At 42.2% G+C, this 24,052-nt stretch overlaps 1 protein-coding gene across 4 annotated transcripts; it reads right to left on the bottom strand.

Annotated features, from left to right (window-relative positions):
- Positions 1 to 3,216: 3,216 nt before the first annotated feature.
- Positions 3,217 to 23,417, bottom strand: trim66 (tripartite motif containing 66). Of its 4 annotated transcripts, none has more exons than XM_076728732.1 (19): positions 23,312 to 23,417; positions 19,515 to 19,737; positions 18,488 to 18,701; positions 15,300 to 15,429; positions 14,856 to 14,972; positions 14,561 to 14,675; positions 14,140 to 14,286; positions 13,348 to 13,465; positions 12,147 to 12,976; positions 10,623 to 10,661; positions 9,835 to 10,041; positions 8,966 to 9,095; positions 8,802 to 8,883; positions 8,530 to 8,716; positions 6,236 to 7,143; positions 5,991 to 6,114; positions 5,827 to 5,901; positions 5,049 to 5,201; positions 3,217 to 4,911 (listed from the first exon to the last, which is right to left on the bottom strand). In XM_076728732.1, the coding sequence occupies exons 2-19, from the start codon at positions 19,521 to 19,523 to the stop codon at positions 4,675 to 4,677; spliced, it is 3,822 nt and encodes a 1,273-aa protein (XP_076584847.1). In that variant the 5' UTR covers positions 19,524 to 19,737; positions 23,312 to 23,417; the 3' UTR covers positions 3,217 to 4,674. The 4 variants fall into 4 exon arrangements, with proteins under 4 accessions (XP_076584847.1, XP_076584856.1, XP_076584863.1 ...); XM_076728741.1 differs by having other exon boundaries at positions 22,681 to 23,352; XM_076728748.1 differs by lacking the exon at positions 10,623 to 10,661.
- Positions 23,418 to 24,052: the final 635 nt, after the last annotated feature.

The raw sequence follows: 24,052 nt of genomic DNA, 5'->3' as shown, positions 1-24,052 counted from the left end.
CTGAACACAAGGTTGTCAGTGTTGGAGGTGCTTGCAGGCGATTCACACAATCATTATATCATTTTATTATGTAGCGTTATATAGCGTAGGAAATTCAGTGTTGTCCAGAGGCTTCATAAAAGTTTTGCTTATTCTTTCCCAAGTAACAATGCCCAGTGTGTCCACTGGTGATGTCGAAAACAGGATCCACTAAAATACCATCTGTGATCATGCTGTTATAAAAAATAGTGCTGTATCAGTATATTGTGTTCCATGAGGAAATTCAATTGAAAAGCGCCTCTTATCCTCTACCATCACTGCATAAGTGAGTTTTAACAGTGTTAAAGGTGGGAAATCTAAATTCACTCTGGTTTTCTTTGTATAATTCCAAGGATTTCTTGCCTGTTAAGCCTCAAATTGCTGCCTGCCACAGTAATAAAGGAGTAAGAATAATGTTGAAGCCTTTGATGCTCCTATTTTCATCCTTATTTTTTATCCTATAATTCTTCAATTTTTTTTTTTTTTTTTTGTTATGAAGCACTTTGAACTGCGATGCTTGTATGAAAGGTGGCATACAAAAAAAGTATTTTCATTATTATTTGTATTATTATTACTATTACTATTAGAAAGCACAATGAATAAACAAATAATATTGCGGGATCAGCCTGTCTAAATAAAAGCGTCGCTGGGTCTAAGTGTCGATCATGCATGACTTTCCAAAGACATGAGCGCTGAATTTAAAGGCTCCCCTGGAGAAAATTAAAAAATCACTTTGGAGAGGATTATCAGGATGTTGGGTTCTCTAGAAACTCGTATTACCGCAGACATGTTCCAGCAGCAGAAGCTAACCAGCAGACTATAAAATGTAACATGTCAGTTGACCTCAGTGAGGCACGACATTCTGCTTCCCTTCTCGTCCCCCGTCGCAGCACAAAGAGACTCCAAACTTTGATTTCACAGACTGCTCCACTGGTCAGCTGTCGTTTTTCTCTCAGTACTTTTCTGTCTGCCCTTTTCATTGTTCACCAAAGGTCACAGAAGTGTCTCATTATTATCCTGTGATGTTGTACTCCAAGTGTGCTGACTGAAAGGTCAAAAATCTTATTCAAGTATAAAACATAGCAAGATGCCCCCTGACCAAAACAGTCTACATGTAACACCCTTGACTTATTGCTGTATGTGTTCTTTAAAAAAAAGAGACAGCTGAATTTAGAAAAGAAATAAGCAGCGTAGTGTCAGTAAAGATTTACTCGTTGTCCCTGAATAAACAAAGTGTTTTTAGAGCACATTACAACATTAAACTGATTGAAAACTGAGAGATTTCTCTGAAAAGTACTCCTTTCTCCAGAAATCAATTTACCTACAAAGGTAGGTCCCTCCATCGATTGTCTGACTAAATCTAAAACATATTTTCACATACTGAAATCCAGCATTGTATACCATTCAAACCATTTATGAACTGTGCCCCTTAAATTTGAGACACAATCACAATGTTGTTTTTACATGAAATGAAGCATTTTCACTTCATTTTGAAAATCTCCATGATATCTTGCTGGAGGCAGCAGTGTCTCCTGGGTAAAAAGCCTCAGAGCCGGGCAGCGTGTTGACATCATGTCTGTGCTGAACAGACTCCTGCAAACTGCATCTCTCGTTCCCTCACGATTTCCACACAATCTGCATCATTTTGAGAGCATCTTGCTTTCTTAACTGGATGTTTAATTGAATCTACAGTGGTCTGAATTTTAAGCTTTAAACAAAGGCTTCCTAGGTGAAAATTCAGGGCAGGCAATAAACAAAGAGGCCAAATAGTGGCCTAATACCTATATTTGTGCCCTGAGTGCAGTCTCCCAGGATGTGCAACCCCCTCAGTCTGGTCACTGCTCCATCAGCTCTGCCGATCATGGCAGTTTGATAGACTGATTTAAGGTTTGGGTTACAGTCATGGCTGCAGTCTGATGGGAATGCATACCTTGCAGGCAAAAATCAGGGCAACTAAGTCCCACTCCAACCCATCCTGCTCTCTTCCTGTCATGACATCAGGCTCCACAGACAGTTGGAGCTGCATGAGATTCCTCAGTGACGTATATATTCCCAAATGTTAACTATGTATGCTTGCAAACCAAAACAAAAAATAAATAAATAAACACTTGTGAACCAGTTTCGGGAAGGACAGACTTTAACTCTCCAATAGTGTATGAGTCACAATAGTTTTGAAAGTTATACTAAAAATTCTGTCCTTAAAGCTTGACGTTAAAGTGTGTCACCACCTCAGCTGAAGGCTTTGTCCAAGCAGAATTTAGCTTGCAGATTCATCAATACCTCTGTTTGTGGTGAACGAGTCATCTCACTGGCCCACACAAACTGTATTCACTGATCACAAAGCTGTAGCAGAGCTTTGTACTGACTTATTTGTACATTTAATAGGTTACGTTGATGGTAGTACTGTATATTTTGTTAACTGTGTTACTATTCAGTTTTATATTTTTAAATACTTACCAGCATTTAAACAGAGCTTATGCACAAAATTCATGCCCTGTGCTGCACTGGTTACAATGAAATCTGCACAAATCATCTTCTGCAGCTCCTTAAAATAACAGGATCCAGTATGGCCTCCGCTGCTTCACTCAGCACTCAGAGATCCAAACCATGTTATATCAACCCACACAAACACATTGGATTTATTATCGCTGTACCTCAGAGACGAGTTTTGGCATGGGATATTTCAATCATCATCATCATCATCACCGTCATCATTGAGGTTAATCAGAGATGACACAATGCAATTAGAGTGGAAGATGTTTTCACAGGGAGCCAAAAATCACGTTTTCTTCACGGTCATCCAAACCTGGCAGGACCCTCTGAAATAATGGAAAATTGCATCCAGATTGAAAGATTTTAATGAACCTTATGGTGCTGAAATGCATTCTGAAGAAATGATTTGCAGAAAAATGTCATATATTATCATAATATTTGAACTACTGGAGACCTGCCACCTCCCAAAGTAAATAAAGGTGAAATAAAATGTTAAGAAATGTGTTTGAGTTTTATTAAAAGGATTTCTGTGTTTGCTTTTGTAGCATTTAGGGAAAAAGCTGGAAAAACCAGTCCAACTGGAACAGGCTGCAGTAGATAAACCTTCACAGCACACAGTGGTGTTTGGTAAATGATCCATTTCTATTTGTCTGTCTCCTGTAACATATAATGATTATGGCAGATGGAAAATAAGAAGAAAATAAATTATCTCTGGAATGCATTTTATTGATAGCAATATATGTGCATTTATCATCGACCATTACAGTAAAAAAATGAAAGAAATGAAGCAGACTGTTCTAAAACAGTGACAGTTACTATACTTGACTAATATTCCCTTGTACATTAGGAAATATCATTACATCTATTGATTTCAAAGGAAGTAACATTACATATACTGTATATTCACTGCTCTTGACAATAATCAAGGAGTGCACAGACAATCATTTTGTGCAGTAATTATGCTAAATGTCAAGTCAAATCTATCTCAAGCTGCAGGAAGCAGGTAAGGAATATTTAAAAACAGGAAATGCTCGACAACAGCAGGTATTATAAAACAACGTTTTTCCTCTGAGCAGTGTGGCTCTACAAATAGCAAGAACGTCTTCATAATCATCAATACTGAATGGTATCAATACCTTACACTCTTATTAAGCCTGAGATATTTTTCATATTTTGCTGAAACACTGGTGGAACAACAACAGTTTATGGTTAAATGTAAAATACAAATAAATCTTTGATCGCTTGATCTAGATATTAAATCCTCTAACAAGCATGTAAAGACATAATGCTCTATTGAGCTCTAACACTGGTTATAGCGCCCCAACCACTCACATCCTGTACTGCACTCTGGTTCAAAAAGACAAAGTCAGTAAGATTCACTGCTGCTTTTTTTTTAAAAAAAAGAAGCTACCAAGACACACAATTATATCAATAATCAAACCTATGATAATTGCCTGCAATCATTTAGTAATTAAAATGGGAAATATAGTAAAATAAAGTTCTGTACAGGTACACATGTATAAATATGTGTATGAATACGGTAAACACAGGATTTACCAATATCAAAGTTTCAAAGTGCCGTGTATAATCAGAGCTACGTTCACTTAAAAAAATGCACTTAATAAAGACCCAAAGTGAGATTAATAAACATCCAACGACAGCATCCTCTTGGAACAATATAACATGTAACACCAGGTATGTGATTTTAGGAGCTCTGAATGTAAATACAGTGAGTAACGTCAGGGGCAAACCGCCAGCATACGATATGATACAGTAACAATTACAGCATCGCCTCGCTCTGGTTTCAAGGCTGCAGAAGCAACCCAGCAAATTCTCTTTGATTGAGAGAGATTTGGTTTCATACGATATGAGTAGCATGTCGTATGAAACCAAATCATTTTTACACTCTCTGCTCGTCTGATCAGTTGAAACCTGCGGGGATAATAATCGCTCCTGCCTTTCAAATATTTGGAGTTTTATGTCAATATGTTGTGCAGCCATCGGATGGCAGCACTGTGATATTATTGCAAACCACAAATTAGGGCTACTTTCAGATTACAGAATGGAAACAGTTACAGCCCCACAGGCTGCTAAATAAAAACAGCATAATTACACACAAATGCAGCATATTTGTGTCCATGGTTGCAATCCATTCACATCTGGTTAGAAGTGATGTCTCCTGGACTTAAGAGAGTTTCTCCTCTTCCTCTTCCTGTGGCACTGCTCCCTCCTCTCGGGCCAGGGGAAACCACCCTCAGCGGTCCTGTAGGCCTCATCGTACTCATCGCTGTCAGAGTCCACCTCAGCCGCAGGAAAGACGCTGTCTGGGAAAACTTCTTTAAGCTTGGAGATGAAGAACGCCTCGAGGCTGCGGCCTGCTTGAGCGACCTCAGAGTCAGGCTGTGGTCACAGGGAGAAAGAGCTGTTACAGTCGAATCACTGACTGGTTATGACTGTATTTAAACTAGGATTCACTGTGATCATGAGAGAAATTGAACAGTGAATTCACACAAACAGGACACCATTTTTTGACTTACATAATTGAACTTTGCACAGTTGTGGAACATGAGATAGACATCAGCGACAAACTGTTCTGCTGAGTTATAATGTCGAGTGTTCCTCTTGTTGAGTTTGGCCCTGATCACGGACAGGTCCATCGGCCTCTTGATGATCTGGTAGTAATGACGAGCCTGCATGAAAAAACATTTAAGACTATTTTAGATCAAACCCACGCAGCCACTTGAGTTCACTGCAACTCACTCCAATGTAATAACCTCATAAATCTTTCTGCATTCAAAAAGCATCAAATAAATGTCCCATAGTTGGCATTATGTATCACCGATGAACAGGGCAGCACCTATGTGTAGAGTGCTTGCTTAACCAACAGCAATGCACATTCAGAGTGTAGAGTCTTGATAATGTCTGAGTTGACCTACAGCAGCAATTTTATCTGCAATGGACTCAAGAGGAGCACCTAAGGTATAAATATTAAAGGCACCCTGTGGAGCTTTCAACCAATGTTTGTATGAGCGGGTACCCTTTATTTGTATCCAGTGCACGCTCACGAGGATGCACACGCAGCGATGCTACACACATTTTTCTGCCAATAGTTTAAAGCTATTCCACTGATGGTTGTTCGTGGTAATGCACCAAGAAATGCTGCACTGCACCAGCGAATGCAGAAAAGTTCAGCTTTGCAAAAATTAAATGTGAATTTGTTATTACAAATAAAACTGGGTAGCTTTAAGGCCCCAAACCCTGAAGAATAGTTGTCTTTTACTATAACTGGATTGTGAAAAAAGGGTTATCACTCACAAGCGGACTGACGGGCTCATGGAAGGGAGCGCTCAGGATGTTACTGAGGATCAGAAGAGTCAGCCGCTCACATTTCTACAAACGTCGACCAAAACGTGAAAGACGGTTGTTAGAAATGCATCATTATCACTGTCATTAATAATGCAGCTGATAAAATGACCTACTCTCTGGTCACATGGAGGCAGTCCGTGTGCCAATGTGTGTTCTCCAGATGTCCTCTCATTCTCACAGTCGTACTCAACCTCTGGCTGCACAGTGTCTCTACACAGGCTGCACACCCAGTCGCCTCTGAACAGCATAAGAAACAGTATCAGGTTAACAACAACAGCTGCAGTTTGATAGGAGGTGAGTGGCAGATGTTGAATGCACTGTATACATTTCAGGTTACAGTATACGGTAAGAAGCTTACGAGGGGAAGCTTAGCAGAGGCGGGATATGGCAAGACAGATGAAAGACTTTGGGACAGCGGTCACAGCACAGCAGGTCTCCTCCAATGAGACACACAGCACAGAAGTCCTCACTCTCCATCTCTGCGTTGTCCTGGTCAGGCTGGGCTTCCTCTGTGCCCCTCTGAGCGATGGGGTTTGCAATCAGAAGCGGCCTCTGACCGGGACCAATGTGGGACTCCTCTTCCAGATCAGAGCGAAGCGGTTGCGGGTCATCGGTTGTCAGTTCAGGTTCTGATTCGACGTCGAGCTCTGACTCCACAGAGCCCTGAGAGTCTGGAGGCTGATCAGATACGGCGTCAGAATCAGTCTCAGCCTGGAAACTGGGGTCATAGTTAGGCTGGAAGTCTGACCCTGTTTCAGCATCGCCTGATTCCGCATCAGCATCCAGCCCATGGCCGTCCTCTGATCCTGCCCCTGCATCTGATTCTGGGTCTGCCTCATACTCGAGACTCGGCTCTGAATCTCCTGCAACATCAGTTTCAGCGCAGAGCCCCATCTCTCCTGCAGACGCCAATTTCTCCTCAGCCACACATTCAAGTTCAGCCTCAGATGAAAACTCTGCATTTGGGTCAGAGTCTGGTAATGACGCATCTGAGTCTAGCTGTGGGTCTGGATCAGCCCAAGAAACAACTACGTCTTCCTCTGAGACTGACCTGGGATCAGAGTCAGAGTCCAGATCCAGTGCAGAGTAACTCTGCGGCACGTGTTTAGGGTCAGTGGACGGCAGCGTGGATGCTTTATGAGAGCTGATTCTCCCTCGACTGTCAGTCTCACTGGTGGTGGAGCGTGCCGTATACTGACGCTCTGCATATGGCGGCGCTGTGAGTGAGTGGGTGGTCCTCGTGGTCTCAGAGCCTCCAGCTATTCCCTATGTATACAACACAGCAAAGAGGAGAGTGGAGAAGATGTCTTACACTGCTGAATTAAACATCATTTTAACAGCATGTCAACGAGAATCTCTGGTGATTTTTAATGTTTCTCAACTGAAATAATAATTAGTAACAATCATTCCAACAGCACATAAAACAGAGGACATACAGCAGTTCATGTGTAAAGTATAAAACCCTAACACATTTTTATATTGTGCATAGTCTAATGTGCCTTCTTAGACTCCACACAGGGATGTTACAAGAACAAAACAACACTATTTAGATAGCTTACCTAAGCCGAAGTTAGCAGCCACACAAGAGCTCTGCTGAACAAAATGAACTGTTTTTTTCTTTTTCTTTTTTCCCCACAATATTTAGTCAATTTAAAGTTTAACACAGTGAAATACAGCCTTTCACATTCATTCTCACATAACATAACTTATAATTGCTGCATTAGAATAAAAATAAAGCGCAAGTAAACAAAATACAACTACAAAAATGCTTCTTCTGTTTAAATAAAGTGTAGTACATTAATTACTATGGGTGCAAAATATAAGCATTGAGATAATTAGTCATTCACTTGATCATCTATTAAATCTAAGTCCTTGATATAATCGATGAAGGGCCTCCATATTCTGTCAAATACCTGCTGTTTCTCTTTCAATATATAAGTGATCTTTTGTCATGGAAGGCTCGATAACGCCTGTCGTATCCACGCAGTAGTGCTTGATCTGTGAATCCTTTTCCATAGCAGTGTGATACATTTTTTGGCATTAAGCAAGCTGAGGTCGACAAGTGCTCATTTATTTTTAGTGTAATTATGATTTTCTGGCTTCAACAAAATTGGTTTTGAAATAATCTTCTCGGTTACAACTCTTAACTCTTCCCAGAACATTTTCATTTGCCAAGTACAATAAAATAATGTTCTTCTAGATTCTGTACATCATGTGCTGATGTCTGGTATGTTTTTGTCATACTGATTTAATTCCACTGATGTCACATATCTCTGCATTAACCATTTCTATTGTGTTAGTTTAAGATGTGTATTTATAGACTTAGCATGAGCTTTAGCACTCGACTCCTCTTATCTCCTCTCCTGCCAGGCATTCAGCTTATACTGAGAGGTTTGGAAAACTGTTTGATAAAATTTTAAATGAGCAACCAAGAGCTCGACTTGACGGTTGTTGATATTTGCCAGACACTTTTCAGCTGTTATCCAAAAACGTTCAAAACACAAACTTATACAAGACAAGGTGATATAATCCTAACACCACATGCTTTAAAAATAGCTGTCATAAATAGACAAAGGTTGAAAATGTTCTGTAATCTGACTCCTCTGGTGTTGTTCACCACCTTTACTCTGAAAACAAAGAAATGAGACATACTTCAGGCGGTGCATCGTGCCAGGTTCTCTGCTGCAGGAACGCTTCACTCCTCTCCGCCCCGCTGGCAGGTAAAGGGTCACTCTGCCGTCGTCCGTGTGGGGGGAGCTGAGACACAAGTATTTTGAGACGCTCTAAGCAAACCACTGGGACCCTGGGCCTTCTCGAGTCCATCTGAGCATCTGTGTTACTACAGAGGCAAGCAGAGAACGAACGATGAGAAACCTTATTTTCATGGTTTGTGCATGGACAGATATTGACCAGCTGTCACACACCTGCTGTGGCCGTTTCTTGACGCTCTGCTTTTCTCCTTGGCATCGTAATCAATCCCTTCATTTACGTAAGAAAAAGAATGATCTAAAAAAGAGAAATATGGTGAGCATGTGTTCACAAACTTTTTATTTTGTTTATTTGTAGATAAAGTAGTACTTTCCGGCACCTGGCTCAGTCTTATAGGACAGCAGAGGAGACCGGTGTCCTCTGGGGGGCGCTGTGTCAGTCGAAGTTTCTTTGACAACGCAAAGAACCCCGTCTGAAGCTCTCCTCTGTCTGGGATCCACACTGGCATACTGAGAACAAAGCAAACACTATGTGGAACGTGCATTTCCAAGGTGCAAACTTCTTCGACAAAAGAGACACTGTGTTACTGGTTACTCAATCATGATGCAAACGATCAATGAAGGACCAATGAATTTATAGATTTAGAGCATTTTCAAAAATTCCACGCGGTCTTCTTCCTTGTTAAAACCACATTAACCACAGTGCAACTTGACCAGCAGCTGATGTGATGTGACGCAAAGCTCCAGAACGGCTACTAAACGGATCTTGTGTTGAGATTGTTTTCACAACTGCTGATAATTTCTAGTGAATTTAAAACTGAGGCCAGAGAAAAGCTGAAGCAATTCATCTGGTCTGATAATTAATCAATTGCTGAATTTTCAAGTAAAAGCCTCAGCCTGTTCCAGCTCCTCAGTTGTGGAGGAGGATTTCCTGCTTTTCTTTGTCTCGTGATAGTAAAATGAATCTCTCTGGGTTTTGGACTGCTGGTTGGACAAAACAAACAACATGAAGCCGTGACTGCTGGCTCTGATGGACATTTTTTAGTCCAAACAATTAATAGAATAATGTAATAGTAACAGTAAAAATAACAGTCGGTTGGAGCCCTGCTGTGTATGACAGGATACATTTGTTCTGTTATTTGCATTACCAGAAGTGGAAAGGGCGCACAGCTGCGGTGAATCTGTATTCTATCTGAAAGCCAAGCTTCACTTCCTCCCCTGGTGTGATTACATTCTGATGCAGGGTTACCTTATTTGCAGCTCCCGCTTCCAGGCCGTGAGCGCATCCTGTGGGCCTTTCAGAGTAAGGGCTGCTCGATGGGGCCACCAGTTCTGCCGGGATGCTCTGGGAGCGTCTCTTCCTCCTCGTGCACACTAAACTCGGGCTGAGCCTGCTGCTCTGCACGTCAGATACACACTCGTGGGCTGTCATCGACACCTCCAGGGACGTGGATCTCTGTCAGAAACACAAACACACAAAAATGAGCAGTTTCAAGCTGCATCACATGCATAGGTGCCCCTGTTCATGCAATTAACAACAGAAAAGGAGTGGGATGTGTGCAGGGGCATCAACCTTGAGTGTCACACACACATGAACAAAAACATTTCTCAGAGCCTATTCTGGGACTGATTCAAAACAAGTCCTTATAAACATGGAGAATGGCCCACACAGCTGCATATATTACTGTTATCATACAGGCAATGAAAGGTTTGGTTACAACACCAATTATCATATGTAAATTCACGATCAGGGCTGCAGTGAGGGGCTTTGATTAAACCAGAACAGCAAATCACTTTCTAACACTCTCTCTCTCTCATGTTGCAATTTAACTAATGCAAGTGTCCCAAAAAGCTCCTTTAGACTTCTCAGCTGTGTCGTCAGCTAATGTAAGCAGGAGGGCTGACAAATCATTTAACACCAGTTTTCTTTTTTTGTATTTTAACACATCCCTCTTTTCCCACTGCACCATCATGCATATTCAGGCCAGGCTGGCACCGAGCATGTGCTCCTAAGTATCATGCGATTAAAACACTTACCTGATCCGTGGCCCTCGGGAGAGGTATGCAGGATTCAGACTGTGGAGGAAAATAGAGTATAATCCTTCTCTGTGGAACGATTGGGGGGGTGTGTGGGAATTTATCTCAGCGTGCAAACCAGAACTGATATCAAACTGGCAGCTCCCTCTATTCCCTTAGTGACTCATTAATGACAGGTTAAGTACATAAATGACTTCACCCAAGTGGTTTTATGTCATTTTCAGATGCTTTGACTTGAAAATGCAAATATAATACATCTTTGTGTTTATACTGTAAGTGTGCACCCTGAGTGGTGATTATGTGGCTGCTCAAACCTCTGGCATCAAGTGCGATTATGACGAACAGTGCTCTCCTGGTTTTGGGACGCATTGCTACGAACGAGCTCAGCTTTCATTGTCAGAGCAGCTCTTTGTTTTCCCATCATCCTTTCTTCATAAAAGCAGAAGCACATTTCTGTTGCACCATCTGTTTTCGGCCTAGCTGTCAGCTGTGGGGAGTGATCATTCTGGCATTAAAATAAACTGCTCCTTTAGTTTCAGTCGTCTACAGATATTAATTAAAACTGAGTACAGCCTCGAATTCAACACTCTCTTAAACTTCAACATTTCAGAAATATAAAATAAGCAGGAACCATTTCCCTCCTGGCTTTGATGTGACTTAAATGTAGCTACATGCTAACACTTCTGAGTTGGGCTTTGTTGCCTTTGCCTTTTGCTGTTTGTGTTTGAGCGCCTGTATTTTATAGGAAATAGGGCTGACTCTGACCGATACACTGTGGTTTTAGAGAGTTGTGTGTAAGCAGCATTATGTGGTTTATCATGTCATGGGTTGCTGAAATTTGTTTGATGGCTCAGAAACTTTACAGAACCACGTGTGAAACGAAAAAACCTATAGCTGTAAACAAGTGTTCAACCGATGTTCACAACTACATTGCTCTAATACCACTATGGCTTCATGAAACTGATTCCAATCAGAACAGTGTTATTGACAGCTGTTAATAACAATGTTGTACAGGTTGCATTTTCATGCAAAGTTATCCTTTACTTTTCATGAGTCAGTTATGTCTTTGTTTGTAATATGTAATACACCCTTCAATGTCCAATGTGTGAAAATGTAACTACATTTGCTCATGCAGTTTATCATAAATAGGCTAAAAATTCGGCTAAAAAAATATGAAATTTGAATTAACCTCCCTAGTTATAACAGCTAATTGTTTAATTGCTAATGCTTATTTTCGCAGTCATTTGTGCACGTAGCATGCAGAAGTTCCTTTGTGGTTAAGTGAACCTAATGTATCGTGTATTACAACTGAAAGCTCCAGAACAGCAACTGAATGGACCTGGAGGTGAGATTAACTGCCAGCTGCTGTTTCCAAGGTCAATAATGAACTTTGAAGTTAACTTTATCATATTTATAGATTTAGTTATTGATTTTAATGGCTTAATTCCAAGCAAAGTTTGTGTTTCAGTAAATATCTTTGCCAAAATCTTTTAACAATCAAATCAGAGGGATCCTAGTTCTCACCCTGCCGTCTCTGTGGTCTCTGAGCATCAGTGCAGGTCTGTTCCTCTGCAGCTCCTTTCTCAGCTCTGCTGCAGGAGGAACATGAAGCTGCTGCTGCTGCTGCTGGACGGGACTCTGCTCCCTCCTGTCCTGCTGCAGCTCCTCATCCAGCAGCTCTCTGCTGTCAGCCGCCGATGTTTGTCCCCGAGCATCCTCCACCCTGCATCTCCCCACCCAGATCTCTTCAGTCAGCACGTCTCTGTCCACAGCTGTGTGGCTGAGGTCCTGCAGCAGAGCTGTGCTGGCCGACAGCTTCCCCTGACCCTGGCCTGGCCTGCTCCGGTCTGCACTTGGCTGTGCCTGGCTGTCTGGAAGAACCTCTCTCTGGTGTTGGTTATAGAGATAAGTCTTTGGTTGAGACTGGGTCTGAGAGGCAGTAGCTTGTGGCTGGGATGTTGATCCTCGGCTGCAGTTGAGCTGGAGGGGTCCCATCATTGGTACAGGTGATGAAGGGGGAGGACACTGCGATGAAGTGTCTGGGTCCCAGCACCTCTGGAGCTGCTGGTTCTGGTGCAAAGAGGCAGAGATAAGGGCAGGCTGAACGCAGCTGGAGTTACAAAGAGAGGCTTCCAGCTGGCTTTTGTCTAGACTGGACAGATCTGGTTGAGAGGGAATGCCGTGCAGGCAGCACATCTGGGGCTCGCAGCAGGCCTTGTACCCACAGCTCGGCTCTCGTCCTCTGTGACAGACAGGCGGCAGAGCCAGGCAGGTGATTGGCTGAGGCCTCAGAATACTGGAGCAGGCCAAGCCCTGAGGATAAGTGCAGTTTCCCCCTTCAACAGTGAGCTGACCTGCAGAGCAACAGAGTCACATTAAGAGCTCTGTTCAAAATGTCACACGTCATGCAAAATAATACTATTATAAGCTCTACGTACATTAAAACACACAATTATTTGTTTTAACTATGTAGTAGAAGGTTTTTTGAATGATAAGGTCCTTTTGCACAATAAAAATTGTTGATAGTAGTATATTAGATAGAAATTCTGCTGAATATCCATTTAGCAAATTCACTGAATCCTGCATCAAAAAATATAATTTTTATTCTAATGCACTATTTTAATAGAGGCCTTATTTCCAGCTTCAATCTCATTTTGAATAATGAGAATTTAACTCGCAATACTGTCAAGATGTAACCATCTTGCTTCAGTAACATTCATTTTACCTAAAGAGGAAATCTGCTTCGTCCAGTAACTGGCATCCCAGTTGAATTTGATCTTGACAGGACTCCAGGAGTCTGAGCGGAGTGATGGCTCAAGCAGTTGCTGCATCTGGAGCGAAATCTGAAAGAAGAGTTTATATTCTGCATATTAAAACCAGAATGCAATTTGGCAAACGCTCTGCTGTCATCACTGATTTCCATAGTAGGATTACAAAAGGTAGAGGTGTGTGCAAAGGACACCTGCAGATAATGCTGATGGGACAATAATTGAGGATTTCCTTTGAAACTCAAGCTGCTGGAAATCAAACACCAATGACACAAACATCCCACACTGTGCTTCAGAGCACCAAAGCGTGTTATGTCCTATAAATAAAACTGTATTCTGGATGCATAAATTTTTGGCATCACCCATGAATATAACTTCAGATTCAAAGAGTATGCAAAGTGATTTAGTATTGCACATCCATTAAGTCACAGATTCAGTGGAGATTTACAAAATAATTGTGGAAATTGAGGCTCAGCTATCCTGACTTTCTGTGTCTTGTATGGAGTCAAGCTCCAAATCATGTCCCATCATACAATTTTTTTTTTTTTTTTTTTTTTTTTTTTAAAGATGGCTGCACCTTTCAAACCCCACGCACTCAGCTCAAAACTTGACATGTATAATCAATGGGTTTCGCCTTGGAATCAAACTCATAGTTCCACTTCCTCACAGACATTAATTATTTCCCCCTCATTGGACTTTGTATGTTACGATAAGTTGGTGGACGTCCGTTGACCGTCCTGTCAGCGTACCAGAGCGCGGCTGAAGAGCACCGGGCCTCTGCAGTGGTGGGTCGTGGCCCAGGTGATGAACTTCTGAACATGGTCCAGCTGGCCACATATCTCTATCACCCCCTGCAGCTGGTCCTCCAGACGCTGCTGGAAGTCCTCTGAGATTTTCTACAAAGAAAACCCACAAAAATGCATCCAGTTACATGTAATCACTGGTACACAGAGTCACGGCTGGACTGTGGGTGAAATCAATGGCTCCTGTTTTTTTTTTTGGACAGATGTAGCTCCTGAGGAGTTGGCTTAAGCAGCTTTGACAGATTATTATGGGTTCTCATTTGCTTGCTTTCAGGACTGATTACATCACGGCAGTTACTGATTCCTCACATGTAGATTCACGGCTGGCTGAACGATAAGAAGGAGAGAAAAGAGAGAAAGTAATTACCTCCAGTTGCTCTATTAATAGGTTGGCTCGTTTGTTAAGCTCGTTCATCATAATCATCTTTGCCATTTTAATCTGGTTCTCTGCCTTCCTGTGTGCAATCTTTACTCCATGAAGCCTACAAAGACAGAAAGGCGAAAAAATAAATGCCTCAGTCCCAAATGCAGAAGAAGAAAGCAGCATTTCAGACACTAATTTATGCATTCGCTTGCTATATTTCACACTGTTAAATTATTGACCATTTGTGGCAGACGTTCCTCAGACTCAGGACTGTGAGTCTGTGTGAGCCTAAACCAACCTGTCCTCTATCTGTTTAGCATTGTTCTCTACTGCAGACCTCTTCTCCTCCACCTGCACCATCAGGCTCTGAAACAGCCACTGCTGATCCTGCAGGGCCTTCCCGATCTGCACCACCCTGAACACATGAGAGATCACGACATCCACCAGACAGAAAGTTCACTAATTTATTCTGCAGGCAAGAAAAACACCAGAATTAAATTTGTCTCCCCTGAGGACAAGACATTATGCAGGTGACCTTAGAGGCAGCTACTGTGCCGAAATATCACAGAAAACAAAAGCGTATGAATACTTAATAGGTATTAGGCGGGCCAAGGATAGTGTATGCAGATACGGATGATAAAAGTGACAAGGCAGTTAAAACGAGATGTTGCTCAGAGGAAGTTTTTAACCTGCGCTTAGCTCTTCTCTGCAGTGTCCTTGTGCCGTGTATCTGAGGACTGACCTGTGGTTTTTGTGGGAGGACAGGTGACAGCTGCTACAGCACAGAAGGTCACATGACTCACAAAACAGCTCCAAGGGCTCCTGTCTGTGAGAGTGGCACATGAGGAGGGAACAAGGATACGACCCCGGACCTAAAAGACAGACGGTGGAGGGGAGGTGGTGGAGGGAGGGGAGAGAGCACGGAGCATTAGCAACAGTCGATGAGCAGTTCACACCCACAGCTGGTGGAGGAGCATCAGTGTGATAAAAGTATGTGGGGGGAGCAAACACCATCACTGACTAACTAACTTAAAAAAATCGAATAATCCGACAAGCAGTTATTTTAAGTTCATTAGAGGAACAAAACTACATTTAATTGAAGTTAGAATTTGATAAATTGGACGACTGGATGTCAGTTTATGTTTCAGTTCTCGTTCAGTCGCTTGAAGGCATGCAGCACCTCACACTGGCCCATGGGTCCTGCTGATGAGTCATTCGCATTTATCACTATTACAACTTGTTAAAGCGCTGGTTCTCTGAAATGAAATGGATCTAACTTTAAGAGCAAAGAGGAACTGAATGGTCCTTTCTTCTGCTGACTGCTGGTTTGAAAGTAAAAAAGACTTTTGCTTGTATGTGTTCTGCTTTTTGCTAGACTGTGTTTTGCTAAAGAAACAGACCTGTACAACCACCCGGAACAAAAGTCTTTCTTTTATTGTATTTATTGATTTTAAACAAATGATATAACACTAATAAGTGAGCTTTAGAGGTGCTGGTAGTCAGATTTTGTCACCGTTGAACAGAGCCAGGTTAGGTTCACCCCAAGTCTTTATACACAGCTGAGCTAAGCTATGCTAACTGGCTGCTGGTACTTAATTTCAAGTTTACCGTACAGGTGTGACAGTGGTGTCGTTTTTCTTATCTAACACTCAGTTAGAAAGGGAATAAACATATTTTCCAGAATGTCAAACTATTCCTTTTAACTCCTACCCTGTGTTTTGGGTGTGGTTTGCCTAAACTGAAACAAAGTCACTGTTTCATCACTACTCTCCTGCCATGAAAGCCAGAGTTCACTCCTCCTCTATGTGTGCTGTCTCTATGGCCTTAACGGTTACAGTCAATCCAAACCCTCTTATGTGACTGCTTGGAATTATTCCTGAAGGATGCAGTTACCTGTGGGAGGCCACAAAGTCGCTGCTTTTACTACCCTCCTGGCACGCTGCCAGATACTCCTGAGGTGGAGGGAGGCTGCCCCGCCCTCTACGCTACACTACGGTGTTCTGACAAGAAATTTATTTTTGGCACAGAACAGAGTGGAGAGAGGGGACAGCGAAGGGATGACATGCAGCAAAGGGCCAAAGGCTGGAATCAAGCCCGGACTGCTGCGGTCGTGACAGAGCCTTAGTGCATGGGGCGCACTCTGTCGGGTGAGCCACCTTTTTTTTTTGTTGTTGTTTTTGTGTCAGTTTTTGACAAATCTTCCACCACACAAGTACAGGAATAAATAATGAAAATGTTTTGGCCATTGACACACACCTGGATAGGATTTCTGACATGTCGGGCCTGAACATGCTGCTTCTGCCTGACCTCTCATTACAACTCAAACGCTTTTCAATTCGCAGGTCCACTTCATATTACTAAGTGCCTTGCCTTTCACTGTGTACACTTTGATATTAATGCATATGTTTTCTATTCCTCTGTAAAGATAAGACTTTATTGATCTAATGCTGCGGATATTCTCTTGTTACAACAGCAGAATAAAAAGGAGAGGTAGAAAATAGAACAGGTAGAACAAATAGACAATAAAAAGATACAAAATAAAACCAACTATAGAAGGCTATGTACATTATATGTAAAAAGTCTAAAAAATATTGCCAAAAATACAGTGTGTTTGGGTTATTGCACAATAAAAAAGACAAAAGAAATACCTCTCTCTCTATATATATATATATACATATATATATATATATACACCACAAGCTAAGTGGCACAGATGTAATGATATTAGCGTAGAATGACATAAATAATGGAGTAGTGCAAAAAAGTGGAGCAATTTTAACATTACTGAGTGATTGCAAGGGTAGGGGGTGTTCGTTGTGGGAAATTCATATAAATTGTGAAATTCAACTGTCCACAATGACAGGCAAACGTCTAATCTGTCAATACACTTATATTATGTGCTCACATTCATGTAGTTTTTCATGATATAAGTGGCCTGTGAAAGTTTTACATCATGCAAATTCATCATACAAAGTGGAGCAGTGGGTGAGTAAAAGTAGACTGTCATGAGTTACCTTTGTTTGAAATATTCAGACTGTCCTGTCTCTGCACTTTGAAACCAAAAGCAGAAAACAACTCTAGGAAATGGCTGAGAAGTTGAGGTTGCAAGAGACTGTGCTTTGAGTGACAAAGATGTAAGTGAACTATATTTCAGTGCTGTTCGATCAGCCTTTGATGCACCAAAAGCCACACACACTAATACAAGCCCTCAACAATATCTCTCACACATTTCCAAATAGGTCACTGTAGAAACTGCTGGCCCACAGAACGTCTGTCTAACAATAGCTCAATGAGACTAATGAACGCAGCCCTGCTGCTCTCTGCTGGCCGGCTCACCTCAGCCAACCCCCCTCCTGCCTGCACATCATCACAGATCTCTGTGGTAGAGAGCTGTGCATCAACCTGATCTGACTGACCACATCCTGCCTGTTAGCGTAGTCATACAGCTTTTCTCACAAGTACACAAACCAAACAGTAACACTCCCACATCACAATAAAGCTGTTTAGGACGCACTCATTTTTGATAAACAGCAGTGGCTTTTATTTGAAAACTCGTGCAATGCAAAGCAGGTGGGAACAAAGCTTCCAGGCGTACTTGAGGGGCTTTAAATAGCAACACACTAATATTAGCAAAAATGAAATCATACGAGCACTTTAGAATCTGGGCCACATGTTAAAGAGAGGTGTAATAAAACACAAGGATCTCCAGGACCTATTATCAACCATCGCCACTGCCATGCATTATTCATTGCAATGGTTCCCACTGAGACATGATTAACAAACAAACAGAGCACTAGAGGGAAAATAAAGAAACCAAAACAGGCTTGCAGGTGACAGATAGAGAGGCAGACTGTGTAGCCCCACTAATAATCTGTCATGCTGGCCTGGAAAATGGAGGCAACAAACTCTTGAAACATGTAAATATCTTGCCTTGTCCAGTCGGAGGCAGGGAGCTGGAGCCTCTCTGGTGCAGGTCAGGACGCTGCGTGGCACTGGGCCTCTGCTGTGGGTGCAAATCTGTGTATGGGGAAGTGGTGGGGGCTCTCTGATGCTGATGCACATCTGTGCACTGGTAACACAACCACTTGTTGCAGAGTGTACACAGGCTGTGTGCAAGTGTCGGCTCTGAGCACTCTGAGCAGCTCTGAAAGAGACACAAAGTCAATCCCTCCTTGTGTTTCCAGTGAACACACACTCTGTTACACACTCACACACGCAGGCCTGTGTGATAAAAAGTTGAGGTGGCATATGTCAGAAACATTTGTGTTGCTGCTTTGCTTTGGGCTAAAATCACACTTGCAAGAGTTGTTATTTGTTCTCATGCCTGCAAACGCCTCAGAGACTTTGCAAAGAACATGGGTGAAACTAAACCTGTGCAAGATCACTTAAACTCTGTTTTCATTATCAGCATGTAAACGTTATGATGCATGTAAAAACAGGGTCACAAAATCTGTTAAAGTGAAGATTTGGATAATTATGTTATCAAAATATATGATGAAACTCGTCTTAGTCCCTTGTGTTTACATCTGATTTTGTTGCAGATATGAGCAAATTAAAGGGCATGAAAGCTGTCAGAAACAGAGTAAGATGACGCACAGAACAACTACTTTAACCTGAGTAATACTTCCCAGCGGAATTCATCCTCTGCAAACGACTCCTGACTTCCTACCAATTATGAACAGCGCTTTTTAAAACCCTATTCTTTGTCCAAATGGGTATTTCTTATACCTAACATGTCTTTTAGGGTGAGAAGAGAGCAACACAAACACAGGAAGCATGCCAAGTGTACACAGAAAGGCCCCTCATGCCCTAAAGGGATTCAATCACAGGATCAACAGTGCAAACTCAGAAACTGCTGCACAAAAAGAAACAACCTCCTGCTGTATTTCTAGCTGTGTCAGAAAAGAAGAATTTGCTCAAATCAAGACAGGAGGCAACGCCGAAGCAAACATGTTACCTTCTCCATTTCGGTGCTTTGAGAGTGGAGCTGTTGCCTTCTCAGCGGGAGGGAGAGGAGAGGAGAGCGAGCAGCCTGACGCCTCAGCCGCAGCAACACTGAGGCTTCTACCTGAGGCAGGAAGCAGCGCGCACCGAGAGGTGGCCCCAGAGGAGACGGCTTACATGACAGCCTCACTGTGCTCTCTCCTCCCCCAGTTCATCCATGTGTAGGACCCCCCTCACTGCAAGCGGAGGAGAGGAGTGTCACATTCAAATTCATCCCCTGCTTGCTGATGCAGCCACCAAAAAGAGAGAAAATCTAATCCTTTTCTTAAATAAGCCTGTGCATAATAATTGGGAATTAGGGAGATAAGATAATTATTTTTTTGTAGGGCAAAATATCCCCGGAAGCTCTTTCCAAAATGGAGGAAGGAAGACCAAGTGACCTACAATGAGGAAGAAGGAAGAAATTGTAGTGTAAGCAACTTTTGGTTCTTTGGAGCAGGCAGCGTGAGGCAGGATTAGGTGATGTTGTCAGGTAGTGTCGAGCTCTGCCGGGCTGGGCTAGGATGGGCCGGTTGTGGCCTTCTTCCCTTTGTCAGCACGAGGAGGGGGACAGGTCCCAGTGGAGCTACACGCTAACGTAGCACACCGAAACCGGGTCAGGCTCTGATAAGCTCCAGATGGGACTAGGATACACTCCTGCAATTCCCTTTAACACTGTGAAATCAATTAAGATTTAAACTCAGCACGTCAGAGAAAACGAACAGAGGAAAGAAGAGGAGTTAACTGTAGACGAAGAAGAAGAAAATTCAGACACAGACGGGATTACACTCAATATGTCTGTGAGAGAAACAGCTGCGTGACAATGTGAAAGTTGAAAAGGGGAACTGGGGAGCAGGGTGCTGTTGAAAGCCATCAAAACTTAAAACAAACAGTCTCCATCAAATATAGTCCAGCATCAAACCGCTGTCACATCTGGAGCTGTGAACAATTCTGCCTAACAACAACCCCTGCAGCCTGACCTACAAATCTGACAACTTCCTCATCCTTGGGTGCTTCAGTGGGGAGCTCAGAGCAATCCCATTCCCCATTGTGCGCTCAAAGACCCAATTTGAAACACAATTAGTCAGTCGTAGTACGCCCTGCCTCTCGTTCACTCGGCTCTGTAGCATTTTCAAACTGTGCACTTGCTTTCACTGCACCTTCGCAGCGTTTATCTTTCAAACTGAAACCTCCCGCCAGCTTCCCTGCCCTGTTAAGAGAAGCTGGCACTCGATAAGCATGTCATCTCAAGAGATGTCACCATAATAGAAACCTGCGCAGTGATCTCTCCCTTGAAAGCACCCCCCTATGTAACATCTATTAACACTGAAGTGATGAGATCACACAGAAAGCAGGATTATCTTCCATCGCTCGTAAGTTATTATGCCATTCTTTGCTATTTCTGTCCTCAACTTACTCTGTTCTGCAGAGAAATCCATCAATGGGAGAGAAACATCTTGACTTGCCTCTGTTTAAAAAATACAAATAGATCCTTAAAAAATGGCAGCTGTGAGTCAACGCATACCGAAACAATCTAAATGAACTGAGACCCCTCAGACCCCTCACTGTGGGAGCAGTCAGCTTCAGATGGTCAAAGATGATCCACAGCAGTTTGACTTTCTGTTTGCTGTGACACCTCACTCTTACTCATTTAGTCATCTTAACACTTCCTTCAAAACAACCCTCATTATTAAGCTCCATTTATATATCTATGGCCACTAGGGTGCAGAAACCAGCTCAGTTCAACTTTGACACATCATCACTTTGTAAAGATCTTGTGGCTAACTCAAATGTAAAATCATTTAATATTTCCACAAAAAGTAGACTGATTATATTGAATAATGCCGCCTTAAATTAAGTATTGCACATAGACTGTATAACACAACGGTCAGGGTCTCTGTAATGTCAAGCACAGGTTTCTGAAGAGCCATTGCGGAGCTCAGTGACAGTGGGCCTGATCGTTGGCATCTTGGCAGTGCCTGACTCCACCAAACTCCCGGCTAATCCAAGCATGCGCAAAGAGGTGGAGTGTGGGTAGAGCCGAATGAGGCCTGGTTGCAGAAACCTAGCATCTACCTGTCATTCTAAGCGGCCATGCCCATAATTATGTCTAACGTTAATCCTTCATGTAATTTAAATGAGAAAGTTATATAAAATTTCAAACAACATTTTTTTGTACGCAAACATGTTAATTTCTGCTCTAAAGTTGGACACTTTAATATGGGGGTCTATGGGGATGGACTTGCTTTTGGAGCCAGCCTGAAGTGGCCACTGAAGGAACTGCACTTTTTTTAGGCACTTCCATGTCGGCTTCATTTTCAGCCTGGAGGTTACCGCTTTTACAGCAGTAAAATCTGAACTGTAGGATCTAGCTTTTATTTCAAGGTTAAATAATAAATCGGCAAACTGTGCAGCAACAGCTCCAATGATCTTACATTTTATTGCCATTTGTTAGCGGGTTGGCAATGTGCAAAATTCAGCAAAACAATACTGGGTTTTAAACAACCTATAGAGGATGTTATATTCTTCAGATATAGTTGATCTGAACTGATTCTGATGGGTTTTAAATGAAATCTCTTTAAATGACACTTGAAGGCAAAAAACATTAAATTAAATCTCATTTAGGAACTATTCTAGAGCCATTCAAAAGACTTTGAAGCTGCATGTAGACGCAGGTATAATTTACAAATACATGAACATTTACAGGCTTTTTTTTTTTGTAGCTACTCAAACATTTCATTAGTGGGTGTACTGGCCTTTGGAGAATGTGCAGAAATATATCTAAAATACTTGTTAGGGCCCTGGTGCAACCAAGATTTAAGGGAATATTTAAGTAAAGTCAACTCAGTGCATATAGCATAAAATGACAAATTGTGGCTATCCAAAGACACTTGATTTCAATAAGGAATCGGCCCCTGAAAAGTTAAATGAATTAAGACTGTACATTTATACCTTTTCCCCTCTTGTAGTGAAGTTAAAAGGAGGATTTAGCTTCATAGTACGCCCAAACAGCCTGGTTTGGTATTTAGTATAGAAATATCGCTGTAAAAAAAAATCCCAGTTTGAATATTACACTGAAGTCATGGGAAAGCTACCATTAAGTACCTTTAGCCACTCAAGTTGTGCGTTGTCCTACTCACTGTCTAAAGCTGTGGGAATTTGGGACTTCCAGTGATTTTCCTTATGGCATGTTGCACGTTTGGCTTCCTGTTCCCATCTGTTCCTGAACGTGTCAGATCTGACAGCACTTTCTCAACGCGTCTTCGTTTAACAACAACAAGCGTGTCAGTCAGACTGCAGAGGACCTGCCCCCGCATCCTCAGCCTGCCTCTGCATTAGCAGCCTCACCTCCGGCGCATCACTGAGCGCGGCATTATTTTTTAGAAAGTGCGCATGAGATGACGCCCCTATCATGGCATCGTGGTGCAATCCACAACACAACAAGAGGACACAAAGCAAACACAAAGTCAGCACGCGGACAGTTTGGTGCACAGAGCGTCCTCAAACTGCGCCTGTGTACGAATGAATCCCGCTCGTTATGTGCGCAGCTCATGCAAAGCATCCCGTCAGGTAAACATGAGCGTGTGCGAGGATGTCAGAGTGCTCATCTCGGTCCAGGGGAAACGAGGCTGTCTGCCGAGCAACTCAACTTCTGCCCGCCTGTCACTCGTGTCAGGTGTGCTGTCTGTCCGAGGCGCGACAGTCTTTCTTTTCTTTTTTTCTTTTCTTTTCTCTCCTTTCTTTCTTTTTTCTTTTCTTTTTTTTTTTTACCTTGACCCGTGCATCTCCGACTGTCGCTCCCTCCATCGGATGTCGCTCTTAACACCGGCCAAAATTTTGGAGCTTCCAAGTCTCGTAGTTAATCGTGAGATTTGATTTTCGTTCTCATACAAGACTTCTGACGTCTCTCAAAGCTGTAGTGTGATGAAAGTTTAAAAGGATGGCGTGATGGAGGAAGCGTTCAAATGCTCTGTCACACTAACAACAACACCAACAGCAGCAGCAGCAGCAGCAGCACAGTGTGAGCGCGCTCCTGAATACACGGAAATCAAGCATTAGAAGTCTTACCTGAATACATGCACAAGTGTTATCAGTATTCAGGTTACACATGTAGAAGTATAAGTGTTGTACTTGATCATTTCCTGTTGCATTTAAGCAACATTTAAATAAGGTAATCAAGACGAATATATTACACTATTTGGCAGAATCCAAAATTGATCAACATTTAAACACACAAACACACACTCGTATTTCATACTTCAATATTGTCTCACCACAAACATGAAAAAGTCCATTCATTTTATGTCAGTCTGATGGAGAAACTATAACGTTTTCCTGATTTGAAATACCAAATACCTCCATAATAACTGTTTTCATTTTTAAAAAGCAGCATTGAAACACTTTCTTGAGCCTATTATAACAATAACAACACAATATGTAGTTATTGATTATTGATGCATTAACTCTTAAGTCTAAGGAGAGTCTAAATTCTTCATATGTAAAGCAACAGCC

Source organism: Chaetodon auriga, chromosome 1 (assembly GCF_051107435.1).
Source record: "Chaetodon auriga isolate fChaAug3 chromosome 1, fChaAug3.hap1, whole genome shotgun sequence".
Classification (NCBI taxonomy): Eukaryota; Metazoa; Chordata; class Actinopteri; order Chaetodontiformes; family Chaetodontidae; genus Chaetodon; species Chaetodon auriga.
This window is presented reverse-complemented; position numbering and strand designations above follow the sequence as displayed.

Bases quoted from the DNA above. Each gene is read 5' to 3' on its own strand.
- trim66 (XM_076728732.1), bottom strand. The intron at 8,884-8,965 runs GTGCCGGAAAGT...TCTCTTTTTTAG, and splicing joins GTCCTATAAGACTGAGCCAG to ATCATTCTTTTTCTTACGTA. The intron at 5,902-5,990 runs GTAGGTCATTTT...CGACGTTTGTAG, and splicing joins TGCCTCCATGTGACCAGAGA to AAATGTGAGCGGCTGACTCT.